Genomic DNA, 27,849 nt, shown 5'->3' on the forward strand with positions numbered 1-27,849 from the left:
AACCAGCTGGCGCCTCTCGATCTGCCCGCTGACTTGGACTCTGTCATATCCATGGCAATAAGGATAGACAATCGTTTGACGGAGAGGAGAAGGAATAAATCCAAGGATGCGGTTGATCCGCCTCTCCAGAGGAGACGCTCGCCACTGGATACTACTTCTTCTTGGAGGCTCCGTCACCCCTCACCACTTGCGTTCCGGACAACAGCGCCCCCTGGCTCCGTGGAGGAGCCAATGTAGTTGGGCCGCGCCAAGCTTTCGATGGCAGAACGTCAGCGTTGATTAAAGGAGGGTCTGTGCTTCTACTGCGGGCAGCGCGGATATCCACAAGCGGCCTGTCTGGTAAAAGAGGAGGCTCACCAATAAAGAGGAGTACGTTGGTGAGCCGGATCTCTTCTTCTGACTTTCCTCCTCGCACCCTGACCCGCATCTAGGTAAAAATCAGAGACAATGTGGTTACTCATGGTGCTCTCATTGACTCAGGGGCAGACGAAAGTCTTATGGATTAGGGTTTAGTTAAAAAATTGGACATAAAAACTAAGCCTCTACCCCAGCCTCTTGAAGCGAGTGCTCTCGATGGGCGGCTGTTGTTTAAAGTGACTCACCAAACAGAGCCTTTAGAAATAAGATGTAATGATCATCACGAGACAATGTCATTTCCCTTATTTAACTCAGCCCAACATCCACTCATTTTGGGTTTTCCCTGGTTGAAACTTCATAACCCTCACATAGATTGGCAATCTGGGAGGGTGGAGGGGTGGGGAAAGAATTGTATAGATCACTGTGTTAAGCAGGTAGCGGAGATTGACAGGAGATGTAACACTGGGAGTGTTAGGCAGGGAACTATCCCAGAAATATATTTTCCTGATGTACTTTCAGTCCCTTCCTGCTACCACGATTTAAGTGAAGTATTCAGTAAATCCAAGGCTCTAACTCTTCCTCCTCACCGCCCCTATGACTGTGCTATTGACCTGATTGCTGGGTCTCCAATTCCTAAGGGTCGACTATATGCTATTTCAGGACCTGAGAAAGAGGCCATGAAGGACTATATTGATGCCTCCCTCAAAACAGGCCTTATTCGCCCTTCCTCATCACCAGCAGTAACGGGGGTTTTTTTTGTTGGCAAAAGGATGGGTCTCTTTGGCCATGTATTGACTACTCACCTCTCAATGACATTACGGTTAAAAACCGGTACCCCATTCCTCTCATCTCCTCAGCCTTCGAGCAGCTTCAGGATGCCAAGGTTTTCACCAAGTTAGACCTGCGTAACGCGTATCATTTGGTCAGGATCAGGGAGGGTGATGAATGGAAGACGGGTTTTAACACCCCTTCAGGCCACTATGAATACCTTGTAATGCCATTTGGATTATCAAACGCTCCTGCTGTTTTCCAGGCTATGATCAACGACGTGTTGAGGGAGTTTCTGAACCGTTTCGTTTTTGTCTATCTTGACGACATTCTGATCTACTCCCTTGACCTTGACACCCATAAACAACATGTCCGCCAGGTCCTACAAGAGCTGGTCCAGAATAGGTTGTTTGTCAAAGCAGAAAAATGTGAATTCCATGCAGAGACAGTCACTTTTTTGGGCTTCATCATTTCTCCAGGTCAGGTTAGGATGGACCCAGAGAAGGTTAGCGCAGTAGCTTGTTGGCCTACCCCTGACTCTCGTAAGAAAGTGCAACAGTTTTTTGGCTTTGCAAATATTTACAGACGTTTTGTGCTGAGTTTCAGTGCTATTGCAGCCCCTCTTCATGTCCTCACGTTCCCTCAAGTGCCTTTTTTGTGGTCTCCTCAGGCTGAGGAGGCTTTTTCTCGGCTTAAAGGAATGTTCACCTCTGCTCCCATACTCACCCTGCCGGACACCACTCGTCAGTTTGTGGTAGAAGTGGATACCTCCAACGAAGGGGTGGGAGCGGTCCTCTCCCAGCAACTACAGAAGGACAACAAACTTCACCCCTGCGCTTTCCTGTCCAGGAAGCTCTCCCCAGAAGAGAGAAATGACGACGTGGGAAACCGTGAGTTGCTGGCCGTGAAGCTGGCACTGGAAGAGTGGAGGCATTGGTTGGAGGGAGCCGAGCATCCTTTTGTGGTCTTGACCGATCACAAAAACCTGGAGTTTATAAGAAAAGCCAAAAGACTGAACTCCCGCCAGGCTAGGTGGACCTTGTTTTTTAACTGTTTTGACTTTGTTCTTTCATACAGGCCGGGGTCTCAGAATGTCAAGCCTGACGCTCTGTCCCGTCTGTTTGACCCTGTGCCTGCAGTCAGGGAGCCGGAACCCATCATCCCCTTAAACCGGGTTGTAGGAGCGCTGACTTGGTCAGTAGAGAAGGAGGTAATACGAGCCAATGCTGGAGCTCCTGCACCAAGGGGTTGCCCGCCTAACCGGCTTTTCGTTCAGGAGGCCGAGCGACCACAGGTGATCCACTGGGCTCCCACTTCGCTGCTCACCTGTCACCCCGGAGTCAAGAGAACTATGTTCATTATAAAACAACGTTTCTGGTGGACATCCATGGAGAAGGAGGTGAAGGAGTATGTGGAGGCGTGCCCTGTCTGCGCTCGAAACAAGACCTCTTCCAGGGCGCGTATAGGACTATTACAACCACTCCCTATTCCCAACAGACCCTGGTCAGAGATCTCCATGGACTTCATCACTGGCCTGCCCCTCTCTAGAGGTCAAACCACAGTTCTCACGGTAGTGGACCGGTTTTCTAAAGTGACACATTTCATTGCTCTGCCCAAGATGCCCTCAGCTAAGGAAACGGCTGAGGTCATGATGCATAATGTGTTTCGGCTTCATGGTTTCCCAAAGGATATTGTCTCCGACCGGGGCCCCCAGTTTGTGTCACGCTTCTGGAAGGAGTTCTGCAGCCTCATCGGTGCCACGGTCAGTCTCTCGTCTGGATACCATCCGGAGTCTAACGGCCAGACAGAGCGCCTAAATCAAGAACACAAGTGTTTATGGCTACCAGCCGCCACTGTTCCCAGCCACGGAGAGAGAGGTCACGGTCCCGTCTGCCCACGCTCTGGTCAGGCGTTGTCGGCGCGTGTGGGATGCGGCTAGGACGATCCTCTGCAGGAATTCACAACTGGTTAAATCAGCAGCAGACCGAAAACGCCGACCAGCCCCTGTATACCAGCCAGGCCAAAAAGTCTGGCTTTCTACACGAGACCTACCCCTCCACGTACTCTCCTGAAAATTGGCTCCCCGGTTTGTGGGTCCTATTCCCATCACCAAGGTCATCAACCCGGTCTCAGTGAGACTATGGCTTCCCAGGGCCATGAAGGTACATCCCACCTTCCATGTAGGGAAACTAAAACCATAGAAGGAGAGCACTATGGTTCCCACCGCCAAACCCCACCCGCCCCCCCTGATGATCGATGGAGGTCCAGTTTATACAGTCAAGACACTATTGGCTAGTCGGAAAAGGGGTAGAGGGCGACAGCTACTGGTTGACTGGAAGGGTTATGGTCCTGAGGAGCGGCAATGGATTCCTTCCCGCTTCGTCATGGATAAAAGCCTCATTGAGGATTTTGACCGCCTCAACTCAGAGGAGCCTGGGCCATCAGGAACGTCCCTAGAAGGGGGGGTACTGTCAGGTCTAAGAAACTTATAGTGAAAGTTTATTCTTTATGTTAGTTTTGTCATGTCCCTTTGTCCTGTGCTTTATGTTTATTCCCTTAATTAATTCTCCCTCTCATTTCAGGCCTCCACTCTACCCGCCCCCTTCTGTCTACTGCGGCCATTGCGGCTCGAAAGCGCTGGAGACGCTGTAGTACATATGCCAGGCCTGTAAGTGGCGCTGTAGTCTGCCACAAAAGAAGCGAAGAAGACTTCCCTTACATGGTTGCCATGGTTGCCCTTCTGTTTATTCTCCGCTGTGGCTGTTTTTCTCCCTCCCCGAGGCAAGCGTTTGCTGCTGTAATTCAATGCAATCCCTCCCCGTCGAGGCAAGCATTGTAATTCTCTCCAATAATCCACCAGCAGATGACAAACACCCACCTCTCCGCCTCTTCCAAGGAACGAGGGGACCGTCCGGCAGAGTTTCAGTTAGATTTTTTTTCGCCGGTCAACATGTCCATTAAAGTTTAAATCTTCCAGACAAAATTAGATAAGTGCCGGTCAAAGGTCTTCTTTGTTATTTATTGAGCTTTAAAAAAAATCAATAATGACTCTATATAATCATATATAAGAATAAAACACGGAGGACGGAGATCTCTTTTTCTCCCCCTCTTCTCCCCGGTGCAGCCTAGCAGCTGATCTCAAAGCACGCTCCCCTCTCCTGCAGGGGGGCGTGGTCAGCTGCAGCTCACAGAATCAGCCCCCTGCAAAAACAGGGCTGGAAAGAGAAAATAGAGCGAAATGAGGTATGGCTAAAATGCAGGATCTGTTTGGTATTTTGAAAAAAAAACTTTATTTATATAATTTATATAGGTATGGCCCTACAATATATTGTTCAAATATAGCATTATATGTCCCCTTTAAGGTATTATTAAGGTAGGGTTAATGTTGCTCTCAAAGTGCACCAGATTGATGATTTTAACTTCAATATTTACAAAATATCTTCCAGGGGGGAGCATGCCCCCGGACCCTCCTAGAGGAGACGACGACCCCCATAAAGGATGTTTGGTCCACCCCCCACTTGTACAAAAAAATAGCACTTTACCCCTGCAGTGAGTGACAAGCTTACAGTTAGACACAACACTGTCATTGCAAGTGACCCTCAGTTAGTTGACCTTTATGTTCAACTGCTAAATTCGTTACTGATAAAAAAGGGCTTCTACTCTACCTAATTACCTTAACACTAGAACCGCCAGAGGTTTTTGTATAGGTCTACCAAAAACCGTCAAATCCCGCTATTAGAGTGCAATTTTTAACAACATAGGGTGCTACATAACACACTTTCAGGAAAAGTCGGACTGGGAGACCTTAATATTTTATTGAAAAAAAGTTACATTGCACACACACAACACACATCACACAAATTGACCTGATTGGCGGTTCTAGTGTTAAATAAACTCACTAATTAATGAAACCAGTTCAATAGGCATCATTCTTATTCTTATCATTCTTTATGAGCGCAGAAATAGTCTTAAAATCAGATCTGTTTTTTAAATGAAATCTGACGGCAGGCAGTTAGCTCTGATCACCTATGACAAATGCGCCGCACCTAATCGCTGGCCATTCAGCCACAGAGGTCCCTCTATACAAATCAAACTGTAGACGGTGTGAAAGCACCTATTGTTTTAAATAATGGTCGGAATGTGACCTGTGAGCCTTCTGAATTACCGTGGGACAGCACATTCTAAACTAAAATGTTCAATCAATAAAGTAACATCTTATCTTATCTTAATAATATCTTCATATTAATAATAATAATAAATCATACAGTATGTGTCCGAAAGGGAGCAGGAGGAAGCAAACACAAAAATATACTGCATATTAAAGCAAACGATTGTAAAGGTAAATGTATGAGCATAACAAATAAAGAAGTGTAATGTAAACATTTACATTATAATTATGATTATTTAATATACAAAGACTATATATTATTGAAGTACAAGATTAGATATACTTTAATATACTTTATCTAAAATATTGTGCGTGCGTGCATTCGTGCGTGCGTTCGTGCGTGCGTGCGTGCGTGCGTGCGTGCGTGCGTGCGTGCGTGCTGTTCCTGACCTGAGCTCCTCACCTGTGCAGGTGAAGTGTGTTGCTGCATGTAGCAGCCGCGTGTGTGTAAACTGGGAGAGAGTTCGAAAATACTAAAAATAATCATGGACGCATTTTGCAGTCTTTTTGCATATTAAAAACGGAGTTGGCGACAGTAAAACTGCAATATAATGTTTGTGTTGCAATAATACATATGACATATATTTTTTAGATGTCTCCAGTACCGATGAAAAGACCAATAACGTCGGAGCTTAATGGTAACACGGTCTTTAATAATTCAGCCCCGGGCCCGTTAAATACAGGGGCTCGATACCCATTCCTAGGCGCAATGCACGTTGGGAAATGGTGTTTATGCGATGTGAAATCCGAAAACAGTTTTTAAAAATAATATAATACTTTATTCCGAGTGTGCTTGCTTTTCTCTCTGAAAGTCATCACATAACGGCATTGTAATACACGGTTCGGCTGCATTAAATATTACATATCTGCCGTAGTTCTCTATTTATAGAGCCCTGCTGAGAAGACTTAGACAAACAGGAGAACTGCCACCAACACCGAAAACGTGACTTGGATCATAAATATATCAGCAATTAAACAACATCTTCCATTTCTCTTCACACAATACGTCTCCTTGCAGTATCAACACTAATTCGGCTGACTTTTATATTTGATCTTATTGGTAGATAGGCTGTATTTACACCATAAAGGTGCACAGCTGATAGAAAGGGACACCTGGTGGTTAAAGCATGTTATTGAATTGTATTATATTTATTATTAGATATTAATAGGATCCCTATAAAGTTTATTCATTACTCGTTTTCTCTACTAATAGTTAATTAAAGACTGTATATAAGGACTATTTTGCACATCCCTTTCAAGATTTCAAGATGTTCTAAGGTTTATTGACATATCATATTCACAACTACGGTGTAGTTATGCAATGAATGGAAAACTTTGGTTGCAGGTTATTCAACAGTGCATTACAAGACATCTATCAATATGTGTGTATGTACATCCACTGCACAAATAATCTGAAATAACAACTCATATTTCTCGCATCAAATTACATCAAAACGCATTTTAATGGCCAAACTAACCTTAAAATAGGCATTTTCCACAGAGAATAAAACGAAGGTCGGCCATGTTTTTTTTTTGTCTGCGGAGAGACATTTGAAGATCACGTGTCATAGACGCCAGCCATTGAAAATGAATGGTGAAAAAAAACGTAGGGATCCTACGATTTCAGAGGAGTTTTTGTAGAAATACTACGTCCCAAGTTGTGGACCAACGTAGTTATTACACGTTTAGATGTGAGACTGGGTTGTAAATACTTGTGTGTGCTGCTTTTGCTCTTTTTGCATATCATGTGTTTATTTTGGCTATATAAATGTCATGTTCTTATATATTGTATGTGAGGGGTCTGTTGGACTGGCTTCAGAGTACAGGCCACGGGGGTGTTCTCAGTGTGCACCGATGTATTCAGTCTAAGCAGCCGTAATATTAGAACTGTATTAGTTTGTTGTTGTTGTTGTTGTTGTTGTTGATGTTGTTTATTGAGAGAGTTGTGCCCCCATGTGTTCAGTCCCAGCAGCCGTGGTTTCTCTGCTGGTCCAAACGGGGAACCAGTCCCTGAGGCTGAGCTGGGCTCGAGGGGCTGGAGATGTGAGCGGCTACCTAGCGTCTCTTATTGGCTCCCACGGAGCCCGGTGGGCGGAGCCTCTGAGCCCAAATGCCACAGAGTTCCTCTTCTCGGGCCTCAGGCCGGGTCGCCTGTATCGGGTGGAGCTGCTGAGCCTGAGCGGAGGGTGGAGCAACACAGCCTTCAGCCAGGGGAGGACGGGTGAGGAACACTACCCAAACACCACCCAGACACCAGCCAGACACCACCACAACACCAACACAACACCACCCAAACGCCACCCAAATACCAACACAACACCACCCGGACACAACACCACCCAAACACCACCCAAACACCAACACAACACCACAGAAATGCTCTCTGTGGGACGAGGTCATTGGGTGATCCGATAGACTTTAATATTAAACCGCTCCGTAGTCCAAACCAAACTGTATGACGTCCTGCTTCTGACCCTTCACAATAAAAGCCCTGTTGGTTCAGTCAGAGCAAACATGACGCTGTGTAAAGTCCTGATGGACTAAGACATGAAATCTAGTAAAACCTGAAGTCCTGTGACTCAGAACCTCATCAGGAACTGTTTTTATCACCGGAGATTTATATGAGTTTCTGGCCAGCAAGGGGCGCTGCAGAGCAGATCTGCAGGGGGGAACATACATATCTGGATATTGATTGGTCTAAATGTTGGCTAATCTACATTACACACGTATTTGACGTATATATATAAATATATATATATATATTTTGGGATTTGAATTGATATCTAACATCATATTGTAGCATTAAAGTGCAAAATAAAAAAATAAAAATGGTAAGACATGCTTTAATTCTGCGTTTGTCCCCACAGCTCCCAGCCCCCCCACCTCCTTCCTGTTCGGGGGGGTCACCAACACCTCTCTGGAGGTCACCTGGAACGCCCCCCCTGACTGCGACTACGACAGCTTCGAGCTGCAGTGGCTGCCTCGGGACCGGCTGTCCGTCACAGACCCGTATAGAAGCCCCGCCTCCAGGAGCCGCATCCTGCAGGGCCTGTATCCAGGGCGACGCTACACCTTCAGCCTGAGCACCGTCAGCGGGGGGGCCGGGGGGGCCGGAGGGGCCACGTACAGTCCCCCCATCCACAATAGCATCCGGACCAGTAGGTGTAATTTGTGTATTAGTACTAACAGAGTGTGTATCAGTACTAACAGAGTATAGTACTAACAGAGTGTAATACTAACAGAGCACTCCTCCCTCAGGACCCGGGGGGTCCAGGCACTGCGCTGTGTGGACAAATAGAGTGTGTATTAGTACTAACAGAATGTAGTACATTACATTACATTGCATTTAGCTGACGCTTTTATCCAAAGCGACTTACAATAAGTGTATTCGACCAGGAAGATACAACCTTGAAAAAAACAGAATCATATAAGTACATCAGGTTTCATAGAGCCAAACATTTCAAGTGCTACTCAACTGGCTTTAGATAAGCCAGTCCTTTATTAGTATATAAGTGCTTTGTTAGTAATTCTATCTCTGGAAGTGGAGTCCAAAGAGATGAGTTCTCAGTCTGAAGAAGATGTGTAAGCTTTCTGCTGACCTGATTTCAATGGGGAGCTCATTCCACCATTTTGGAGCCAGGATAGCAAACCCACGTGTTTCTGCTGATGGGAACTTGGGTCCCCCTCGCAGTGCGGGTGCAGCGAGCTGTTTGGCTGATGCAGAGCGGAGTGCACGTGCTGGGGTGTACGGTTTAACCATGTCCTGGATGTAGGAAGGGCCAGATCCATTCACAGCATGGTACGCAAGTACCAGTGTCTTGAAGTGGATTCTAGCAGTTACTGGAAGCCAGTGAAGGGAGCGGAGGAGCGGCGTGGTGTGGGAGAATTTTGGAAGGTTGAAGACCAGACGAGCCGCTGCATTCTGGATGAGCTGCAGAGGTCGGATGGCACATGCAGGTAGACCAGCCAGGAGGGAGTTGCAGTAGTCTTGGCGTGAGATGACGAGAGCCTGGACCAGAACCTGCGCTGATGTGTGAGTCAGCTGGGGACGTATCCTCCTGATGTTGTAAAGCGTGTATCCGCAGCAGCGGGTTGTAGCAGCAATGTTTGCAGTGAAGGACAGTTTGTTATCTAGGATCACACCCAGATTCCTTGCAGTCTGAGTCGGGGAAACAACAGAGGGGCCGATGTTGATTGTTAGGTCAAGAGTGGGACAATCAAGGAAAAGCAGTTCACTCTTGTCAAGGTTGAGATTGAGATGATGAGCAGACATCCACTGAGAAATGTCTACTAGACAAGCAGAGATGCGTGTGACGACCTGGGTCTCTGAGCGGGGAAAGGACAGAATTAGTTGGGTGTCATCAGCATAGCAGTGGTATGAAAAACCATGCGGGCTAATGACAGACCCGAGCGAGTTTGTGTACAAGGAGAAGAGGAGGGGACCAAGAACAGAGCCCTGAGGGACCCCTGTAGTTAATTGACAAGGGTCGGACTCGGACCCTCTCCAAGTTACCCTGTAGGTCTTTGAGGTATGAGGTGAGGAGGGAAAGTGCAGTGCCTGAAACTCCAAGTTCTTGGAGAGTGTGAAGGAGGATCTGATGGTTCACCGTGTCGAATGCAGCAGACAGGTCCAGAAGGATGATGACAGAGGAGAGGGAGGCTGCTTTAGCCGTGTGCAGTTCCTCAGAGACAGCAAGGAGAGCAGTTTCTGTTGAGTGACCTGCCTTGAAACCAGACTGGTGCAGATCCAGAAGGTTGTTCTGATGGAGGTAACAGGAGAGTTGTTTAAAGACAGCACGTTCAAGTGTTTTAGACAGGAACGGGAGGAGAGAGACGGGCCTGTAGTTTATAACATCAGACGGGTTGAGAGTGGGTTCCTTTAGGAGAGGGTTTACTCTTGCCTCCTTGAGACTGTTTGGAAATTGACCAGAAGTTAGAGAAGTGTTGATGAGATGAGAAACGGTAGAATATCAGGAGCGATAGTCTGAAGGAGGTTTGAGGGGATAGGGTCCAGAGGACAGGTGGTAGGACGGGCAGAGGTAATGAGAAAAACCTCACTTGGAGAGAGAGGGGAGAAGGAGGTCAGTGTGTGGGGGAGGGTCTGGTGACCCAGAGGTGAGTAAAGGTGAGTCAGAAAAAGAAGAGTGAATATCATCAACCTTTTTTTCAAAGTGGTTAACAAAGTCACTTGACAGAAGGGAGGAGGGGGAAGGGGCTTTGGGGGGGTCCAAGAGAGAGGAGGGGGAAGGGGCTTTGGGGGGGTCCAAGAGGGAGGAGGGGGAAGGGGCTTTGATGGGGTCCAAGAGGGTGGAGAAGATAGAAAATAGTTTTTTGGGATTGGAATAGGAAGATTGGATCTTATCATGAAAGAAAGTGCTTTTTGCCTGAGAGATGGAAGCAGAGAAAGAGGAGAGGAGAGCCTGATAGGTTAGGAGGTCGTCATGGTGTTTGGATTTCCACCATTTCCGCTCTGCTGCCCGAAGGATGGTTCTATTAGCACGCAGTGCGTCATTTAGACAGGGAGCAGGAGGGGACTGACGAGCCTGCCGAGATGTGAGAGGACAGAGAGAGTCCAGAGAGGATGAGAGAGGAGAGAGGACAGAGAGAGTCCAGAGAGGATGAGAGAGGAGAGAGGACAGAGAGAGTCCAGAGAGGATGAGAGAGGAGGGAGGAGAGAGAGAGTCCAGAGAGGATGAGAGAGTAGAGAGGAGAGTTTCTGCAGCAGAATTTGGAGGCAGGAGTTGGAACGAATCAGAGGAAGAGAGGGCTGAGAGCACCGATGAGGCAAAGGTAGAGGGGGAGAGGGAACAAAGGTTGCGACGGACAGGTGCAGAGTTAGAAGAGATTAGGTTGTTCTGTTTGGAAAGGGGTAGAGAGAATGAAATGAAGAAGTGATTGGATGTGTGAAAGGGATAGAGAGAATGAAATGAAGAAGTGATCGGATGTGTGAAAGGGGTAGAGAGAATGAAATGAAGAAGTTATCAGATGTGTGAAGCAGGTTTACAGAGAGGTTAGAAGTAGAGCAGTTCCTTGAGAATATGAGATCAAGGACATTGCCAGCATTATGAGTTGGTGGGGATGGAGACATTGAGAAAGCAAAGGTGGTTCACAGAGATGTTAGTTCAGATGTCTTCCCTGTCTGGAGGTTGAAGTCTCCGAGAAGTACAGCGGGAGGGCCAGTTTCAGGGATGTGTGAGAGGAGATGATCTAATTCCTCCAAGAAGTAGAGAACAACAATGGTTCATTGTATAGGATGGGTTACTGTGACGGCATGGAACTCAAAGGTGGAAGGAGTGAAGTTAGGTAGCTTGAAGAGGGAAAAGCTCCAGTTGGGAGAGAGCAGGAGACCAGTGCCACCTCCTCTGCCAGAGGGTCTGGGTGTGTGGGAGAAGGGATATGCTGTGGAGAGAGCTGCTGGGGTGGATGTGTTGGATGGAGTGATCCAGGTCTCAGTGAGAGCAAGGAAATCCAGAGACTGCAGGGAAGCCAGAGATGAAGTCAGCCTTAGGAACAGCTGACTGGCAGTTCCACAGGAAACGAGAAGTTGGATCTCAGTGGAGCATGTGGGATAGACGAGAGCAGTCCGGTTATATCGATTAGGAGATACACGGGGCCAGTGATAGTTGCGAGAGGACACATGAACAGGAATGGAGAAAATACACATGATTATAGCATGAGGGGCTAGAGAACCAAAGAGAATTGAATAAAACAAAACAAAAGAAAACACCAGCGATACTTAGCTCAATCAAAGTAGGATTTGCCTCCTCTTTGCCTCCCTCGTGACTCCCACAGGACTCCAATGTCTTTGTCAGTCTTACTCCCACAGGACTCCAATGTCATTGCGGGGACGGGTGGCGCAGTGGTCTGTGCGTTTGATCATCAGATCAAGGGGGTGTTGGGGAACTCCAGTTCGAAACCCGCTCCCACCCCACTGCGTCAGGCCGTTGTGTCCTTGGGCAAGACACTTCACCCGAATTTGCTCCTGTGGGTATTGTCCACAGTACATGTATAATATCACTGTGTACTTGTAAAAGCGCCTCGATGACTTTGAGGTGTGAATATGGGCGGTGTGGCGCAGTGCATTGATCAAGGGGGTGAAACCCGCCGCCGCTGCGTCTGTAAAGCCGTTGTGTCCTTGGGCAAGACACTTCACCTGAACTTGCTCCTGTGGGTATTGTCCACAGTAGATGACCATTACATGTATATGTAATGTGTATTTGTAAAGCGCTTTGACTCATTGATAAAGCGCTATAATAAATATAAGGATTATTATTGTCAGTCTTACTCCCACAGGACTCCAATGTCTTTGTCAGTCTTCGTCTGGCTGAAGCTGAAGCTGACGCTCCAGGAAAGAGCCACCTAAGATGGACACCTGATTGCTGAGTTCTCACAGCTGTGGGGGCACGCCCCTCTAATTAGTTGACTCTCTTCAGCTGATGGGCGACAGCAGAGTGTTCCTGCCTATTGTAATGCAGGGTTAAGGCGCGTGACCCACTGAGACCTGTCTTACAGGTTGAGTTGAGCAGATCTGAGATTTAAAATCTCTCAGAAATCGCCATTTTAGCTACAATAACTACAGAACAATTATACAGAGTAAAATAAATGAAACAGAGAAGTCTATTTAAACAAGAATATAACTTACAGTGATTGCTGAGTCAGTAGCTAGTGCAGTCACTAACAGAGTGTGTATTAGTACTAACATAGTGTAGTACTAACAGACTGTGTATTAGTACTAACAGAGTACTCGTCCCTCAGGATTCATACCACCACTGTATCATCCTTGAAAAACACAATTTCTTGAGTTTTCACAGTTTTAAGTCTTTTAAAAGTATGTGTTTTTTTATAAGTGCTTACATGGACTTTAACACAGGGGTAACTCCTCTCCTTTGACACAGGGGTATCTCCTCTAACAGTACCGAAGGAGTGGCAGGCCGGGTTGGTGGTTCCCCTTTTCAAAAAGGGGGATAAGAGGGTGTGTGCCAATTACAGAGGCATCACACTACTCAGCCTCCCCGGGAAAGTTTACCCTAAGGTACTCGAAAGGACGGTAAGGCCGATTGTCGAACCTCAGATTGAGGAGGAACAATGCGGATTCCGTCCTTGTCGTGGAACGACGGATCAGCTTTTTTACTCTCGCAAGGATCCTGGAGGGGGCCTGGGAGTACGCTTATCCGGTCTACATGTGTTTTGTAGACTTGGAGAAGGCGTATGACCGGGTTCCCAGGGAGTCACTGTGGGAGGTGCTGCGGGAGTATGGGGTGAGGGGGTCTCTACTCAGGGCCATCCAATCTCTGTACTCCCAAAGCGAGAGCTGTGTCCGGGTCCTCGGCAGTAAGTCGGACCCATTTCAGGTGAGGGTTGGCCTCCGCCAGGGCTGCGCTTTGTCACCAATCCTGTTTGTAATATACATGGATCGGATTTCGAGGCGTAGTCATGGGGGAGGGGGTCTGCAGTTCAGTGGACTAAGGATTACACCACTGCTTTTTGCAGATGATGTGGTTCTGATGGCTTCATCGGTCTGCGACCTTCAGCACTCACTGGATCGGTTCGCAACCGAGTGTAAAGCGGCTGGCATGAGGATCAGCACCTCCAAATCTGAGGCCATGGTTCTCAGCAAGAAACCGATGGACTGTCCACTCCAAGTAGGGAATGAGTCCTTACCCCAAGTGAAGGAGTTCAAGTGTCTCGGGGTCTTGTTCTCAAGTGAGGGAACAATGGAGCGTGAGATGGGTCGGAGAATCGGAGCAGCGGGAGCGGTACTGCAGTCTCTTTACCGCACCGTAGTGACGAAAAGGGAGCTGAGCCAGAAGGCAAAGCTCTCTGTCTACCGGGCCATTTTCGTTCCTACCCTCACCTATGGTCATGAAGGATGGGTCATGACCCAAAGAACGAGATCGCTGGTACGAGCGGCCAAGATGGGTTTTCTCCGCAGGGTGGCTGGTGTCTCCCTTAGGGATAAGGTGAGAAGTTCAGTCATCCGGGAGGGACTCGGAGTTGAACCGCTCCTCCTTCATGTCGAAAGGAGCCAGTTGAGGTGGTTTGGGCACCTAGTTAGGATGCCACCTGGGCGCCTCCCTAGGGAGATGTTCCAGGCACGTCCAGCTGGGAAGAGATCAAGGGGTTGACCTAGGACCAGGTGGAGGGATTATATCTCTTCTCTGGCCTGGGAGCGCCTTGGGACCCCCCAGTCAGAGCTGGTTGATGTGGCCAGGGAAAGGAACATTTGGGGCTCTCTGCTGGAACTGATACCTCCGAGACCCGACCACGGATAAGCGGGAGAAGATGGATGGATGGTATCTCCTCTTCTTTAACTCAGGGGTATCTCCTCTTCTTTAACTCAGGGCAAACTCCTCTCCTTTAACACAGGGGTATCTCCTCTTCTTTAACTCAGGGGTATCTCCTCTTCTTTAACTCAGGGCTAACTCCTCTCCTTTAACACAGGGGTATCTCCTCTTCTTTAACTCAGGGGTATCTCCTCTCCTCTAACTCAGGGGTATCTCCTCTCCTCTAACTCAGGGGTATCTCCTCTTCTTTAACACAGGGGTATCTCCTCTTCTTTAACTCAGGGGTATCTCCTCTCCTTTAACTCAGGGGTATCTCCTCTTCTTTAACACAGGGGTATCTCCTCTTCTTTAACTCAGGGGTATCTCCTCTCCTCTAACTCAGGGGTATCTCCTCTTCTTTAACACTGGGGTATCTCCTCTCCTCTAACTCAGGGGTATCTCCTCTTCTTTAACACTGGGGTATCTCCTCTTCTTTAACTCAGGGGTATCTCCTCTGCTCTAACTCAGGGGTATCTCCTCTCCTTTAACTCAGGGGTATTTCCTAACCTCTAACACAGGGGTATCTCCTCTCCTTTAACTCAGGGGTATCTCCTCTTCTTTAACACTGGGGTATCTCCTCTCCTCTAACTCAGGGGTATCTCCTCTTCTTTAACACTGGGGTATCTCCTCTTCTTTAACTCAGGGGTATCTCCTCTTCTTTAACTCAGGGGTATTTCCTAACCTCTAACACAGGGGTATCTCCTCTCCTTTAACTCAGGGCTAACTCCTCTCCTTTAACACAGGGGTATCTCCTCTTCTTTAACTCAGGGGTATCTCCTCTCCTCTAACTCAGGGGTATCTCCTCTTCTTTAACACAGGGGTATCTCCTCTCCTTTAACTCAGGGGTATTTCCTAACCACTAACACAGGGGTATCTCCTCTTCTTTAACTCAGGGGTATCTCCTCTCCTCTAACTCAGGGGTATCTCCTCTTCTTTAACTCAGGGGTATCTCCTCTTCTTTAACTCAGGGGTATTTCCTAACCTCTAACACAGGGGTATCTCCTCTTCTTTAACTCAGGGGTATCTCCTCTTCTTTAACTCAGGGGTATCTCCTCTCCTCTAACTCAGGGGTATCTCCTCTCCTTTAACACAGGGGTATCTCCTCTCCTTTAACACAGGGGTATCTCCTCTTCTTTAACTCAGGGGTATCTCCTCTCCTCTAACTCAGGAGTATCTCCTCTTCTTTAACACAGGGGTATCTCCTCTCCTTTAACTCAGGGGTATTTCCTAACCTCTAACACAGGGGTATCTCCTCTTCTTTAACTCAGGGGTATCTCCTCTCCTCTAACTCAGGGGTATCTCCTCTTCTTTAACTCAGGGGTATCTCCTCTTCTCTAACTCAGGGGTATCTCCTCTTCTTTAACTCAGGGGTATCTCCTCTCCTCTAACACAGGGGTATCTCCTCTCCTTTAACTCAGGGCTAACTCCTCTCCTTTAACACAGGGGTATCTCCTCTTCTTTAACTCAGGGGTATCTCCTCTCCTCTAACTCAGGGGTATCTCCTCTTCTTTAACACAGGGGTAACTCCTCTCCTTTAACTCAGGGGTATTTCCTAACCTCTAACTCAGGGGTATCTCCTCTTCTTTAACTCAGGGGTATCTCCTCTCCTCTAACTCAGGGGTATCTCCTCTTCTTTAACTCAGGGGTATCTCCTCTCCTCTAACTCAGGGGTATCTCCTCTTCTTTGACTCAGGGGTATCTCCTCTCCTCTAACTCAGGGGTATCTCCTCTCCTCTAACTCAGGGGTATCTCCTCTTCTTTAACTCAGGGGTATCTCCTCTCCTTTAACACAGGGCTAACTCCTCTCCTTTAACACAGGGGTATCTCCTCTTCTTTAACTCAGGGGTATCTCCTCTCCTCTAACTCAGGGGTATCTCCTCTTCTTTAACTCAGGGGTATCTCCTCTCCTCTAACTCAGGGGTATCTCCTCTTCTTTAACTCAGGGGTATCTCCTCTCCTCTAACTCAGGGGTATCTCCTCTTCTTTAACTCAGGGGTATCTCCTCTCCTCTAACTCAGGGGTATCTCCTCTCCTCTAACTCAGGGGTATCTCCTCTTCTTTAACTCAGGGGTATCTCCTCTCCTCTAACTCAGGGGTATCTCCTCTCCTTTAACTCAGGGGTAACTCCTCTCCTTTAACACAGGGGTATCTCCTCTCCTCTAACTCAGGGGTATCTCCTCTCCTTTAACTCAGGGGTAACTCCTCTCCTTTAACACTGGGGTATCTCCTCTTCTTTAACTCAGGGGTATCTCCTCTCCTTTAACTCAGGGGTATCTCCTCTTCTTTAACACTGGGGTATCTCCTCTTCTTTAACTCAGGGGTATCTCCTCTCCTCTAACTCAGGGGTATCTCCTCTCCTTTAACTCAGGGGTATCTCCTCACCTTTAACACAGGGGTATCTCCTCTCCTCTAACTCAGGGGTATCTCCTCTTCTTTAACACAGGGGTATCTCCTCTCCTCTAACTCAGGGGTATCTCCTCTCCTTTAACTCAGGGGTATCTCCTCACCTTTAACACAGGGGTATCTCCTCTTCTTTAACACAGGGGTATCTCCTCTTATTTAACACAGGGGTATCTCCTCTTCTTTAACACAGGGGTATCTCCTCACCTTTAACACAGGGGTATCTCCTCTTCTTTAACTCAGGGGTATCTCCTCTCCTTTAACTCAGGGGTATCTCCTCACCTTTAACTCAGGGGTATCTCCTCACCTTTAACACAGGGGTATCTCCTCTTCTTTAACACAGGGGTATCTCCTCTTCTTTAACACAGGGGTATCTCCTCTTCTTTAACACAGGGGTATCTCCTCTTGCCCTTTAACACAGGGGTATCTCCTCTAGCCCTTTAACTCACGGGTATCTCCTCTTGCCCTTTAACTCAGGGGTATCTCCTCTTGCCCTTTAACACAGGGGCATCTCCTCTTCTTTAACTCAGGGGTATCTCTTCTCCTTTAACACAGGGGTATCTCCTCTTGCCCTTTAACACAGGGGTATCTCTTCTCCTTTAACACAGGGGTATCTCCTCTTGCCCTTTAACACAGGGGCATCTCCTCTTGCCCTTTAACACAGGGGCATCTCCTCTTGCCCTTTAAAACAGGGGTATCTCCTCTTGCCCTTTAACACAGGGGTATCTCTCTCCTCTAACTCAGGGGTATCTCCTTTCCTTTAACTCAGGGGTATCTCCTCTTGCCCTTTAACACAGGGGTATCTCCTCTTGCCCTTTAACACAGGGGCATCTCCTCTTCTTTAACTCAGGGGTATCTCTTCTCCTTTAACACAGGGGTATCTCCTCTTGCCCTTTAACACCGGGGTATCTCTTCTCCTTTAACACAGGGGTATCTCCTCTTGCCCTTTAACACAGGGGCATCTCCTCTTGCCCTTTAACACAGGGGCATCTCCTCTTGCCCTTTAAAACAGGGGTATCTCCTCTTGCCCTTTAACACAGGGGTATCTCCTCTTGCCCTTTAACACAGGGGCATCTCCTCTTGCCCTTTAAAACAGGGGTATCTCCTCTTGCCCTTTAACACAGGGGTATCTCCTCTTGCCCTTTAACACAGGGGTATCTCCTCTTGCCCTTTAACACAGGGGTATCTCCTCTTGCCCTTTAAAACAGGGGTATCTCCTCTTGCCCTTTAACACAGGGGTATCTCCTCTTGCCCTTTAACACAGGGGTATCTCCTCTTGCCCTTTAAAACAGGGGTATCTCCTCTTGCCCTTTAACACAGGGGTATCTCCTCTTGCCCTTTAAAACAGGGGTATCTCCTCTTGCCCTTTAACACAGGGGTATCTCCTCTTGCCCTTTAAAACAGGGGTATCTCCTCTTGCCCTTTAAAACAGGGGTATCTCCTCTTGCCCTTTAACACAGGGGTATCTCCTCTTGCCCTTTAAAACAGGGGTATCTCCTCTTGCCCTTTAAAACAGGGGTATCTCCTCTTGCCCTTTAACACAGGGGTATCTCTCTCCTCTAACTCAGGGGTATCTCCTTTCCTTTAACTCAGGGGTATCTCCTCTTGCCCTTTAACTCAGGGGTATCTCCTCTTGCCCTTTAACACAGGGGCATCTCCTCTTCTTTAACTCAGGGGTATCTCTTCTCCTTTAACACAGGGGTATCTCCTCTTCTTTAACTCAGGGGTATCTCTTCTCCTTTAACTCAGGGGTATCTCCTCTTCTTTAACTCAGGGGTATCTCTTCTCCTTTAACACAGGGGTATCTCCTCTTGCCCTTTAACACAGGGGTATCTCTTCTCCTTTAACACAGGGGTATCTCCTCTTGCCCTTTAACACAGGGGCATCTCCTCTTGCCCTTTAACACAGGGGCATCTCCTCTTGCCCTTTAAAACAGGGGTATCTCCTCTTGCCCTTTAAAACAGGGGTATCTCCTCTTGCCCTTTAACACAGGGGTATCTCTCTCCTCTAACTCAGGGGTATCTCCTTTCCTTTAACTCAGGGGTATCTCCTCTTGCCCTTTAACACAGGGGTATCTCCTCTTGCCCTTTAACACAGGGGCATCTCCTCTTCTTTAACTCAGGGGTATCTCTTCTCCTTTAACACAGGGGTATCTCCTCTTGCCCTTTAACACAGGGGTATCTCTTCTCCTTTAACACAGGGGTATCTCCTCTTGCCCTTTAAAACAGGGGTATCTCCTCTTGCCCTTTAACACAGGGGTATTTCTCTCCTTTAACTCAGGGGCATCTCCTCTTGCCCTTTAAAACAGGGGTATCTCCTCTTGCCCTTTAACACAGGGGTATCTCTCTCCTTTAACACAGGGGTATCTCCTCTCCTTTAACTCAGGGGTATCTCCTCTCCTCTAACTCAGGGGTATCTCCTTTCCTTTAACACAGGGGTATCTCCTCTCCTTTAACACAGGGGTATCTCCTCTCCTTTAACACAGGGGTATCTCCTCTCCTCTAACTCAGGGGTATCTCCTTTCCTTTAACACAGGGGTATCTCCTCTCCTTTAACACAGGGGTATCTCCTCTCCTTTAACACAGGGGTATCTCCTCCTGCTCTTTAACACAGGGGTATCTCCTCTCCTTTAACACAGGGGTATCTCCTCCTGCTCTTTAACACAGGGGTATCTCTCTCCTTTAACACAGGGGTATCTCCTCTCCTTTAACACAGGGGTATCTCTCTCCTCTAACTCAGGGGTATCTCCTTTCCTTTAACACAGGGGTATCTCCTCTTGCCCTTTAACACAGGGGTATCTCCTCCTGCTCTTTATATGTCGTAGCTGCTACATTGTACTACCTTGTGGTAAATGCTTGTATGCTGCTCATGCTCTTTCTGCATATCATGTATTTCTGTTTGCCATGTGTATAAATGTTATGTTCATAAATCTTGTATGTGATGGACTACGGATGGAAATTAGCTCAAAGCTAAAATCCGGCTCATTTACATTTCAAAGCATTATTTTGTTTAAAATGCCCCCGGGGGGGGGGGCTGCAGGCTCTGCACAGTGTGTATTAGTGCTAACAGAGTGTGTATTAGTAATGACAGAGTGTAGTACTAACAGACTACTCGTTCTTCAGGACCCGGGGGGGTGCAGGCTCTGCATAGTGTGTATTAGTACTAACAGAGTGTGTATTAGTACTGACAGAGTGTGTATTAGTACTGACAGAGTGTGTATTAGTGCTAACAGAGTGTGTATTAGTAATGACAGAGTGTAGTACTAACAGACTACTCGTTCTTCAGGACCCGGGGGGGTGCAGGCTCTGCATAGTGTGTATTAGTACTAACAGAGTGTGTATTAGTACTGACAGAGTGTGTATTAGTACTGACAGAGTGTGTATTAGTACTAACAGAGTGCAGTACTAACAGAATACTATTTCTTCAGGACCCGGGGGGTTGCAGGCTCAGCACAGTGTGTATTAGTACTAACAGAGTGTGTATTAGTACTGACAGAGTGTGTATTAGTAGTAACAGAGTGTAGTACTAACAGAGTACTTGTTCTTCAGGACCCGGGGGGTTGCAGGCTCTGCACAGTGTGTATTAGTACTAACAGAGTGTGTATTAGTACTGACAGAGTGTGTATTAGTAGTAACAGAGTGTAGTACTAACAGAGTACTCGTTCCTCAGTACCCGGGGGGGTGCAGGCTCTGCAGAGTGTGTATTAGTACTAACAGAGTGTTTATTAGTAGTAACAGAGTGTAGTACTAACAGAGTACTCGTTCCTCAGGACCCGGGGGGGGTGCAGGGTCTGCAGAGTGTGTAATAGTAGTAACAGAGTGTGTATTAGTACTAACAGGGTGTGTATTAGTACTAACAGAGTGTAGTACTAACAGAGTACTTGTTCCTCAGGACCCGGGGGGGTGCAGGCTCTGCACAGTGTGTATTAGTACTAACAGAGTGTGTATTAGTAGTAACAGAGTGTGTAATAGTAGTAACAGAGTACTCGTTCCTCAGGACCCGGGGGGGTGCAGGCTCAGCAGAGTATGTAATAGTACTAACAGAGTGTGTATTAGTAGTAACAGAGTGTGTAATAGTAGTAACAGAGTGTAGTACTAACAGAGTCCTCGTTCCTCAGGACCCGGGGGGGTGCAGGCTCAGCAGAGTATGTAATAGTAGTAACAGAGTGTGTATTATTACTAACAGAGTGTGTAATAGTAGTAACAGAGTCTAGTAGTAACAGAGTACTCGTTCCTCAGGACCCGGGGGGGTGCAGGCTCTGCGCTGCCGGCCCCAGAGCTCCACCTCCCTCTCCTGCTCCTGGACCCCCCCCCAGGCAGACTACGACTCCTTCAGCATTGAGTGCTCTGACTCGAGGCTCCTGGTGTACTCGCGGCGCAGCAACAACACCACGTACGTGATCGAGCATCTGCAGCCGAGCCGGAGGTACAGCGTCAGCGTGAAGACCATCTCAGAGCAGAGCACCAGCGAGGAGGCGCGGGACAGCGTGCTCACCATGATCGACCGTGAGACTTCCTGTTTCCTGTAAAGCACTTCCTGTTTCCTTTCCCTGTAAAGCACTTCCTCTCCCTGTAAATCACTTCCTGTCCCTGTAAAGCACTTCCTGTTCCTGTTAGGCACTTCCTGTCCCTGTAAAGCACTTCCTGTTTCTGTTAACCTCTTAAGCACGGCGGTCCCCCTAGTGGACCCCCCCACAGTTTTTTTTTGAGACTGTGTCTCAGGGCTTCTTAACATTTATGAAACTATTAATGTCTAGCACCAGATTAACGGGAATAATCTCAGCTAACTGAAGATATGAACCATTTTTACCAAAACAAAACACAAGGGTAATACCAAGCCTCTGAATTAGCACTAAGCGAAAAAATGCTAACGCACTTGGCACAGAATTCAAAATAAAGATACCCTTATTAATTATCAAAACTGCACATACAATATATCCGATTAAAGCTGAGACTCCACAGATTATTTAAGTATAGTATCATCACTGAGCGATCCGAACTCGCGACAGGGGAAGCAAACACAGATATCAAAACACGTACCTTTACGGAGCTTTTACGGGAGATCGTCTCACCTTAGCTGTCAATCTGATCAAAAGACTTGTTCAATGGCATTAAAACACAAAAAAACGCGGCTGAATCGGTTGATCCATAGGTTAATAATGTATCTGTGGCTTTGAAGCAATTGTTTATAATCTATAATTCAATTTTTATGTAAAATTGGAGCAAAAAAGTTAGCTGCTAATGGTAGCCACCATTGTATGCAGCTTCCGGTTTTGGCTACGCGTCTCTCTCACTCCTTATTTGTTCATGTGTTGGTGGGTGTAGAACCTTCCCTCGATTCCATTGGCTCTAGCGGTTATAAAGAGATTTCATTCGTCAAAATCGACCGAGGGGTTCCAGAGATATGGAAAATCCACCTAAATGAACCCAGAATTGGTATTTTTTGCTAAACCTCTCTAAAGATTTCAAATGTCCTTTGTTTTTGCATTAAACTTGATACAGGGTACTTATTATATGTTGTACTTTGGATTCCTAAAGCTTTTAGTCTACTATCCCATCATCCAAGGGTAGTTTTCACTATAAGTAAAAAATAATGTTTGGACGGAAACTATAATTTACAGTTTTTTACTATGTTCAATCTGAATTTTCTTTAAAATAAAAAACATCTATATTGATTCTGACTCTTCTGCATCCAACTCACAGGTTTATCATTACTTTGAGAAAAAAGATTATTAATGTTCTCCTTTTAGAAGTGAAGATATGGTCACTTGTTCTGGGAATGTCATTTTCGAGTCTGAGACCTGAAAAACAGACTTCCTGTTCCTGTAAACCACTTCCTGTTCCTGTAAAGCACTTCCTGTTCCTGTAAATCACTACTTGTCCCTGTAAAGCACTTCCTCTTCCTGTAAAGCACTTCCTGTTTCCTGTTCCTGTAAATCACTTCCTGTTCCTGTAAAGCACTTCCTGTTTCCTGTTCCTGTAAATCACTTCCTGTCCCTGTAAAGCACTTCCTGTTCTTGTAAAGCCCTTGTCACTACCCGATCTGCCGCCCTGCCCTATCTGCAGTGCGCATGTGCGAGATGGTCCGCCATTTTTTACAACTACATACGGCAACCCAAGTAGCCCAAGTAGGACACTTGACACAGTGGCTTTTGGCAAAGCTCAAAAAGAAAGCTCGAGAGAGATGAGTTATTGTTATTACAACGTGACTTCACTTTTATTTAACAACTCTTTTTATTGGGTTCTTTTATTTGGGGTTAAGTACATTGTCAGAATAAGTGAGAAATGAATTTAACTTCTGTTAGACAGCTATATGCCATACATGTTAGCATACATTCACAGTAAATATGTAATCAGTATTATAGCTGTCTAACAGCAGTACTACATTTTACTTTACTAAAATGTTCAAAAAAATCTTCCCGGGGGAACATACCCCAGGACCCCCCTAGAGGATGTGACGTCCACCCCCCATTTCAAACATGTTCATACAATACTGAATACATTTGAAGCCATGTTGACGTATATTACCTATGTCAATACGTTTCTGTTTTTTTTGTGTATTTCTCTTTCTAGAGATTTTTCATTTATTCTTTGTATATAAAATCTCACCTAGGGCATCAAATTGGCTAGAACCGGCCCTGGTACTAGGCCTCAAGAGCCTTTCTTGTGCTGGCAGACACATAGAAACAAATTGGCGCACTTCGCACGTGCACACACTAAACAATTCCACGCGCTCCACGCTCACATTATGCTGGGCCCAGGTGCCTTAGTACCGCTGCTATGACTCCATCCTAGGGGAAACACTGTCCTGTAAAGCACTTCCTGTTTCCTGTTTCTGTTAATCACTTCCTGTTTCCTGTTCCTGTAAATCACTTCCTGTCCCTGTAAAGCACTCCCTGTTTCCTGTTGATGACTTCCTGTTTCCTGCAGGTCCTCCGGTGCCCCTCCCCAGCACCAGGATCAGTGTTTTCTCTGCGGTCACAGAGTCCTCGGTGGTCTTCCAGGTGAACTGCAGCTGGTTCAGTGACGCTCACGGAGCCGTCAGGTTCTTCACGCTGGTGGTGTCCGAGTCTCAGGGTGAATATAAAATCCCTCAGGACAATGTGATGCTCAGCGTCCTGTGTTAAAGTCTTTCATCCAGAATTTAGGGTTAGAATCAGGTTTCTTCACACATTCAACAGACTGTGTCTCGCTCGGAGAGGACGCTGGCATTGACTGCTCGCCGCTTCTCCGCCTCTGTTACCCCTCTATCCTTTTCTGCATTGCACATTGTTTTTAATTTTAACTTATTTTGGACTCCTGCCTCGGCTGCTGGCTGAAGCCGGCACCCCTCACTCATCCAACAAAGTGCCTGGTGACTTATGCTATCTGCTACTTCGCCTACTTGTCTGTCTCCGTCCCAGGCAACAACCGTGGGCTCTCTCTGCTTCCTGCCTTCATCTCTGGGGTACATATGTTCCGTCCCGCTGCTCACATCCTCCTGCCATGTCGTGGATCTTCCTCGTCTCCACAACAATCCTCCACCTCTGTGCACCTAGCCCGCTAGCCGCTATCGCTGCTATAGCAAGCCATTTCTCCCCACCATCAAGCCCCCCTCCTCTGCTCCACCACCCCCCCTCTCATGCCCACCCCCGCGCTGCTAACCAAGCCAACCTCATACCTCTCCAGCCTGCCACCACCCCTCCAACCCCCCACTTGACCAATCTTGCCCTCCTCAATATCCGGTCACTAAACAATAAAGCCCACATCCTCCACGAACTAATTCTGGACAAATCCATCGACTTCCTTCTGCTCACTGAAACCTGGCAACTACCCAATGACTTCTTCTGCCTCAATCAAACATCCCCCTCTGCTTTTAATTACATCACTAAACCCCGCCCCTCACGCCGTGGTGGTGGGCTGGCTGTCATCTACAACCAGAACATCCGGATTACAGAACTCACCCTCCCCTCAGCACCATCCTTCGAATGCCTCGCCTTCAAAGCCCCTCCCTCATTGACAGTTATCCTCATTTACCGGCCCCCCAAACCACACCGCTGCTTCCTATCTGATCTCACTGAACTCCTCACCATTGCTCCATCCCTCCCCCCACGTCTGTTACTCCTCGGCGACCTCAACATCCACATGGACTCCCCCACCTGCAAACTCGCTTCTGAATTCTCGTCCCTTCTGGACAATGTCTCATTTACCCAATATGTCACCTTCCCCACCCATGATAAAGGACACATCCTTGACCTTGTCTGCTCAACCAACCTCCCAGGACTCGACCTCCACCCCTGCCCCTTTCCCCTCTCTGACCACAAACTCATACAGTTCACCATCGCCTCCCCCGTCCGCCACCCCCCCCATCCAGGAACATCACTTTCCGTAATTTACGCTCTGTTGATCCCCAGCACCTCTCCGACCTGCTATCCTCTACTCTCCCCCTGGACTCGAACCTCAGCTCACCCGATGAACAACTCAACCACCTTAATTCCACCCTACTTGCCTCCCTAAACAGCCTGGCCCCCCTCAAAAGGAAAAATGTCACTTTTAAAACCTCCTCACCCTGGTTCACCCCTGCACTCCGTAAGCTGAAGAAAACCAGCCGCCGGCTTGAACGCCTAACCATGAAATCATCCCTCACAGTTCACCATGAATCCTACAAACTCCATCACACTACCTACAGAGACGCCCTCAATGCCGCAAAATCTGCTTACCTCTCCACAATCTTCATCGACCCCTCCCGTAACCCCAGGACCCTCTTCTCCACCGTCAACAAGCTCCTCAAACCCCGTGCTGACACCCTCCCTTCCTCCACTTCCACATGCAGTTCATTCCTACAGTTTTTCTCTGACAAAATCACTGCCATTAATCTCTCCCTATCCGCTGCATCTGACAAACAAACATCTCCCCCAACATCCACCGCCACAATTTCTCCCTCCATCTCCCTTGACCTCCCGAGCCCTCCTCCCCACGGCATTCTCTCCCAGTTCACTCTGGTTACCCCCCCTGAAATACTCCAACTGATCAGCTCCTCCAAACCCACAACCTACTCCCTTGACCCTCTACCCACCCCTCTCCTGAAGTCCTGCCTCCCCTTCCTCTGCCCCTACCTTGTCAACCTTTTCAACTCCTCCCTGTCCCAAGGAACCGTTCCCTCTGCCTTCAAAACTGCTGCTGTCACTCCCATCCTCAAGAAACCCGGTCTGGATCCCTCCTCCCTCAGTAATTACCGCCCCATCTCCAACCTCCCCTTTCTCTAAAAAAAAAATAGAACTCATCATCTCCAAACTCCACCGCCATCTCCAAACCAACCAGCTTTACGAACCCCTTCAGTCTGGATTTCGTCCCCACCACAGCACAGAAACGGCACTCATCAAAGTCCTCAATGACCTCCTCACCTCTGCTGTCACCGGTTCCCTGAACATCCTCATCCTCCTCGACCTGAGTGCAGCCTTCGATACCGTGAGCCACAACATCCTGCTCACCCGACTCCAAGACATCGGTATCGAAGGTACTGCACTCAGGTGGCTCCAGTCCTACCTCTCCGACAGACCCCACTTCATATCCCTCAACAACAGCTTCAGTCACCCAAGGTGTTCCCCAAGGTTCAGTACTCGGCCCCTTCCTCTTTATCCAACACACTCTCACTCCATAATCGTCCAGGAGCAACGTTTGGTCAGGGTCCCGTGGCGTGCAGTTGGGACGCGCCGAGGCTCCTTCAGCTTCATAAAGGGACACAAATAGCTTTCAACTGATTGCAATGTATTCCCATCTGCGGCGGGATTTGACGCTCATGGAAGCAGGGCATTCGTTTGTGTCGGCTGCCCTTAAAGGCAATGTGAGCGTCCATTCCCATTGGATAACGGAGAATTTTACACCCAGAAGTAAGTACTCCCCTTACTGTCTATTGATTTTACAGTGATATCTGCACTACTCATCGACTAAAAAACACCAGATTTCCTTGTTAATTACACAACATTGATTGGTTTAAATTGTGTGCAATGCTTTTGTATTTTTCCCCTTCGATTCGGAGAAACAAATATTTTTTCGGAGTAAAGGATTGCAGAAGACACTACACTACCCAGAATCCCCAGCTATCGTTTAGGACTACACCATGTGCTCTGTTTGACAAACCCCGTGATTAGTTCTCAAGCTCTGTGATTGGTTGACCTCCAACTGCATTCCATTCATTCCAATGGCTGGCGTCTATGTCACGTGATCTTGAAATTTCTCCCTGCAGAAAAAAAAAACATGGCCGAACTTCGTTTTATTCTCGGTGTAAAATGCCTTTTTTAAAGTTAGTTTGGCCATTAAAATGCATTTTGATGTCATTTGATGCGCGAAATATGAGTTGTTATTTCAGAGTATGTGTGCAGTGGATGTACATGATCTTTAGTTTGCTAGTTATTACGAAAATTACTTCAGGAAATGGTGTCCATACAACGTTTTCATTGTTACCAAGGTGGTTGCTAGGGACGCTGCTATCGATATTGTTTCTGTTATGTTGTGTAACTGTTTAGTGGTGTTATCTTTATTGCTACCCCCTTCCCCGTCAATGTATAGTGTTGGTCCACAGCGCAAACGTATTAGTTTAACAAAATCCGCATCTAAAATTGCGGCATAGATACGTTATTTTCCCCTGTGCAATTCTCCATTTACTCAACAATAACACATAATTATCCTTGTGTTTATTTATTTGTTTGATTAATAAACACAAGTTGGAGTCCGTCAGGACCGAGGGTCGGAGCAGCCCATTTGCTTTAGAGAATATTACACCCGGAAGTAAGTATTCTCTCCGCTTGACAAACCCTGTGATAGTCCTCAAGCTCTGTGATTGGAGAGTGTGCTC

General features: G+C 47.3%; 1 protein-coding gene across 3 annotated transcripts in view; it reads left to right on the plus strand.

The window, feature by feature from the left end:
• Positions 1–27,849, plus strand: part of LOC307041308 (receptor-type tyrosine-protein phosphatase beta-like) — a 109,738-nt gene that overhangs the window by 28,648 nt on the left and 53,241 nt on the right. For all 3 annotated transcript variants that reach the window (XM_079684623.1, XM_079684624.1, XM_079684625.1), the window contains exons 12-15: positions 7,257–7,514; positions 8,161–8,451; positions 21,255–21,521; positions 23,946–24,092. In XM_079684623.1, coding sequence (XP_079540749.1) covers positions 7,257–7,514; positions 8,161–8,451; positions 21,255–21,521; positions 23,946–24,092 — 963 coding nt within the window. The remainder of the gene's footprint in view (positions 1–7,256; positions 7,515–8,160; positions 8,452–21,254; positions 21,522–23,945; positions 24,093–27,849) is intronic.

Source organism: Notothenia rossii (genome assembly GCF_949606895.1).
Source record: "Notothenia rossii genome assembly, chromosome: 5".
Classification (NCBI taxonomy): domain Eukaryota; kingdom Metazoa; phylum Chordata; class Actinopteri; order Perciformes; family Nototheniidae; genus Notothenia; species Notothenia rossii.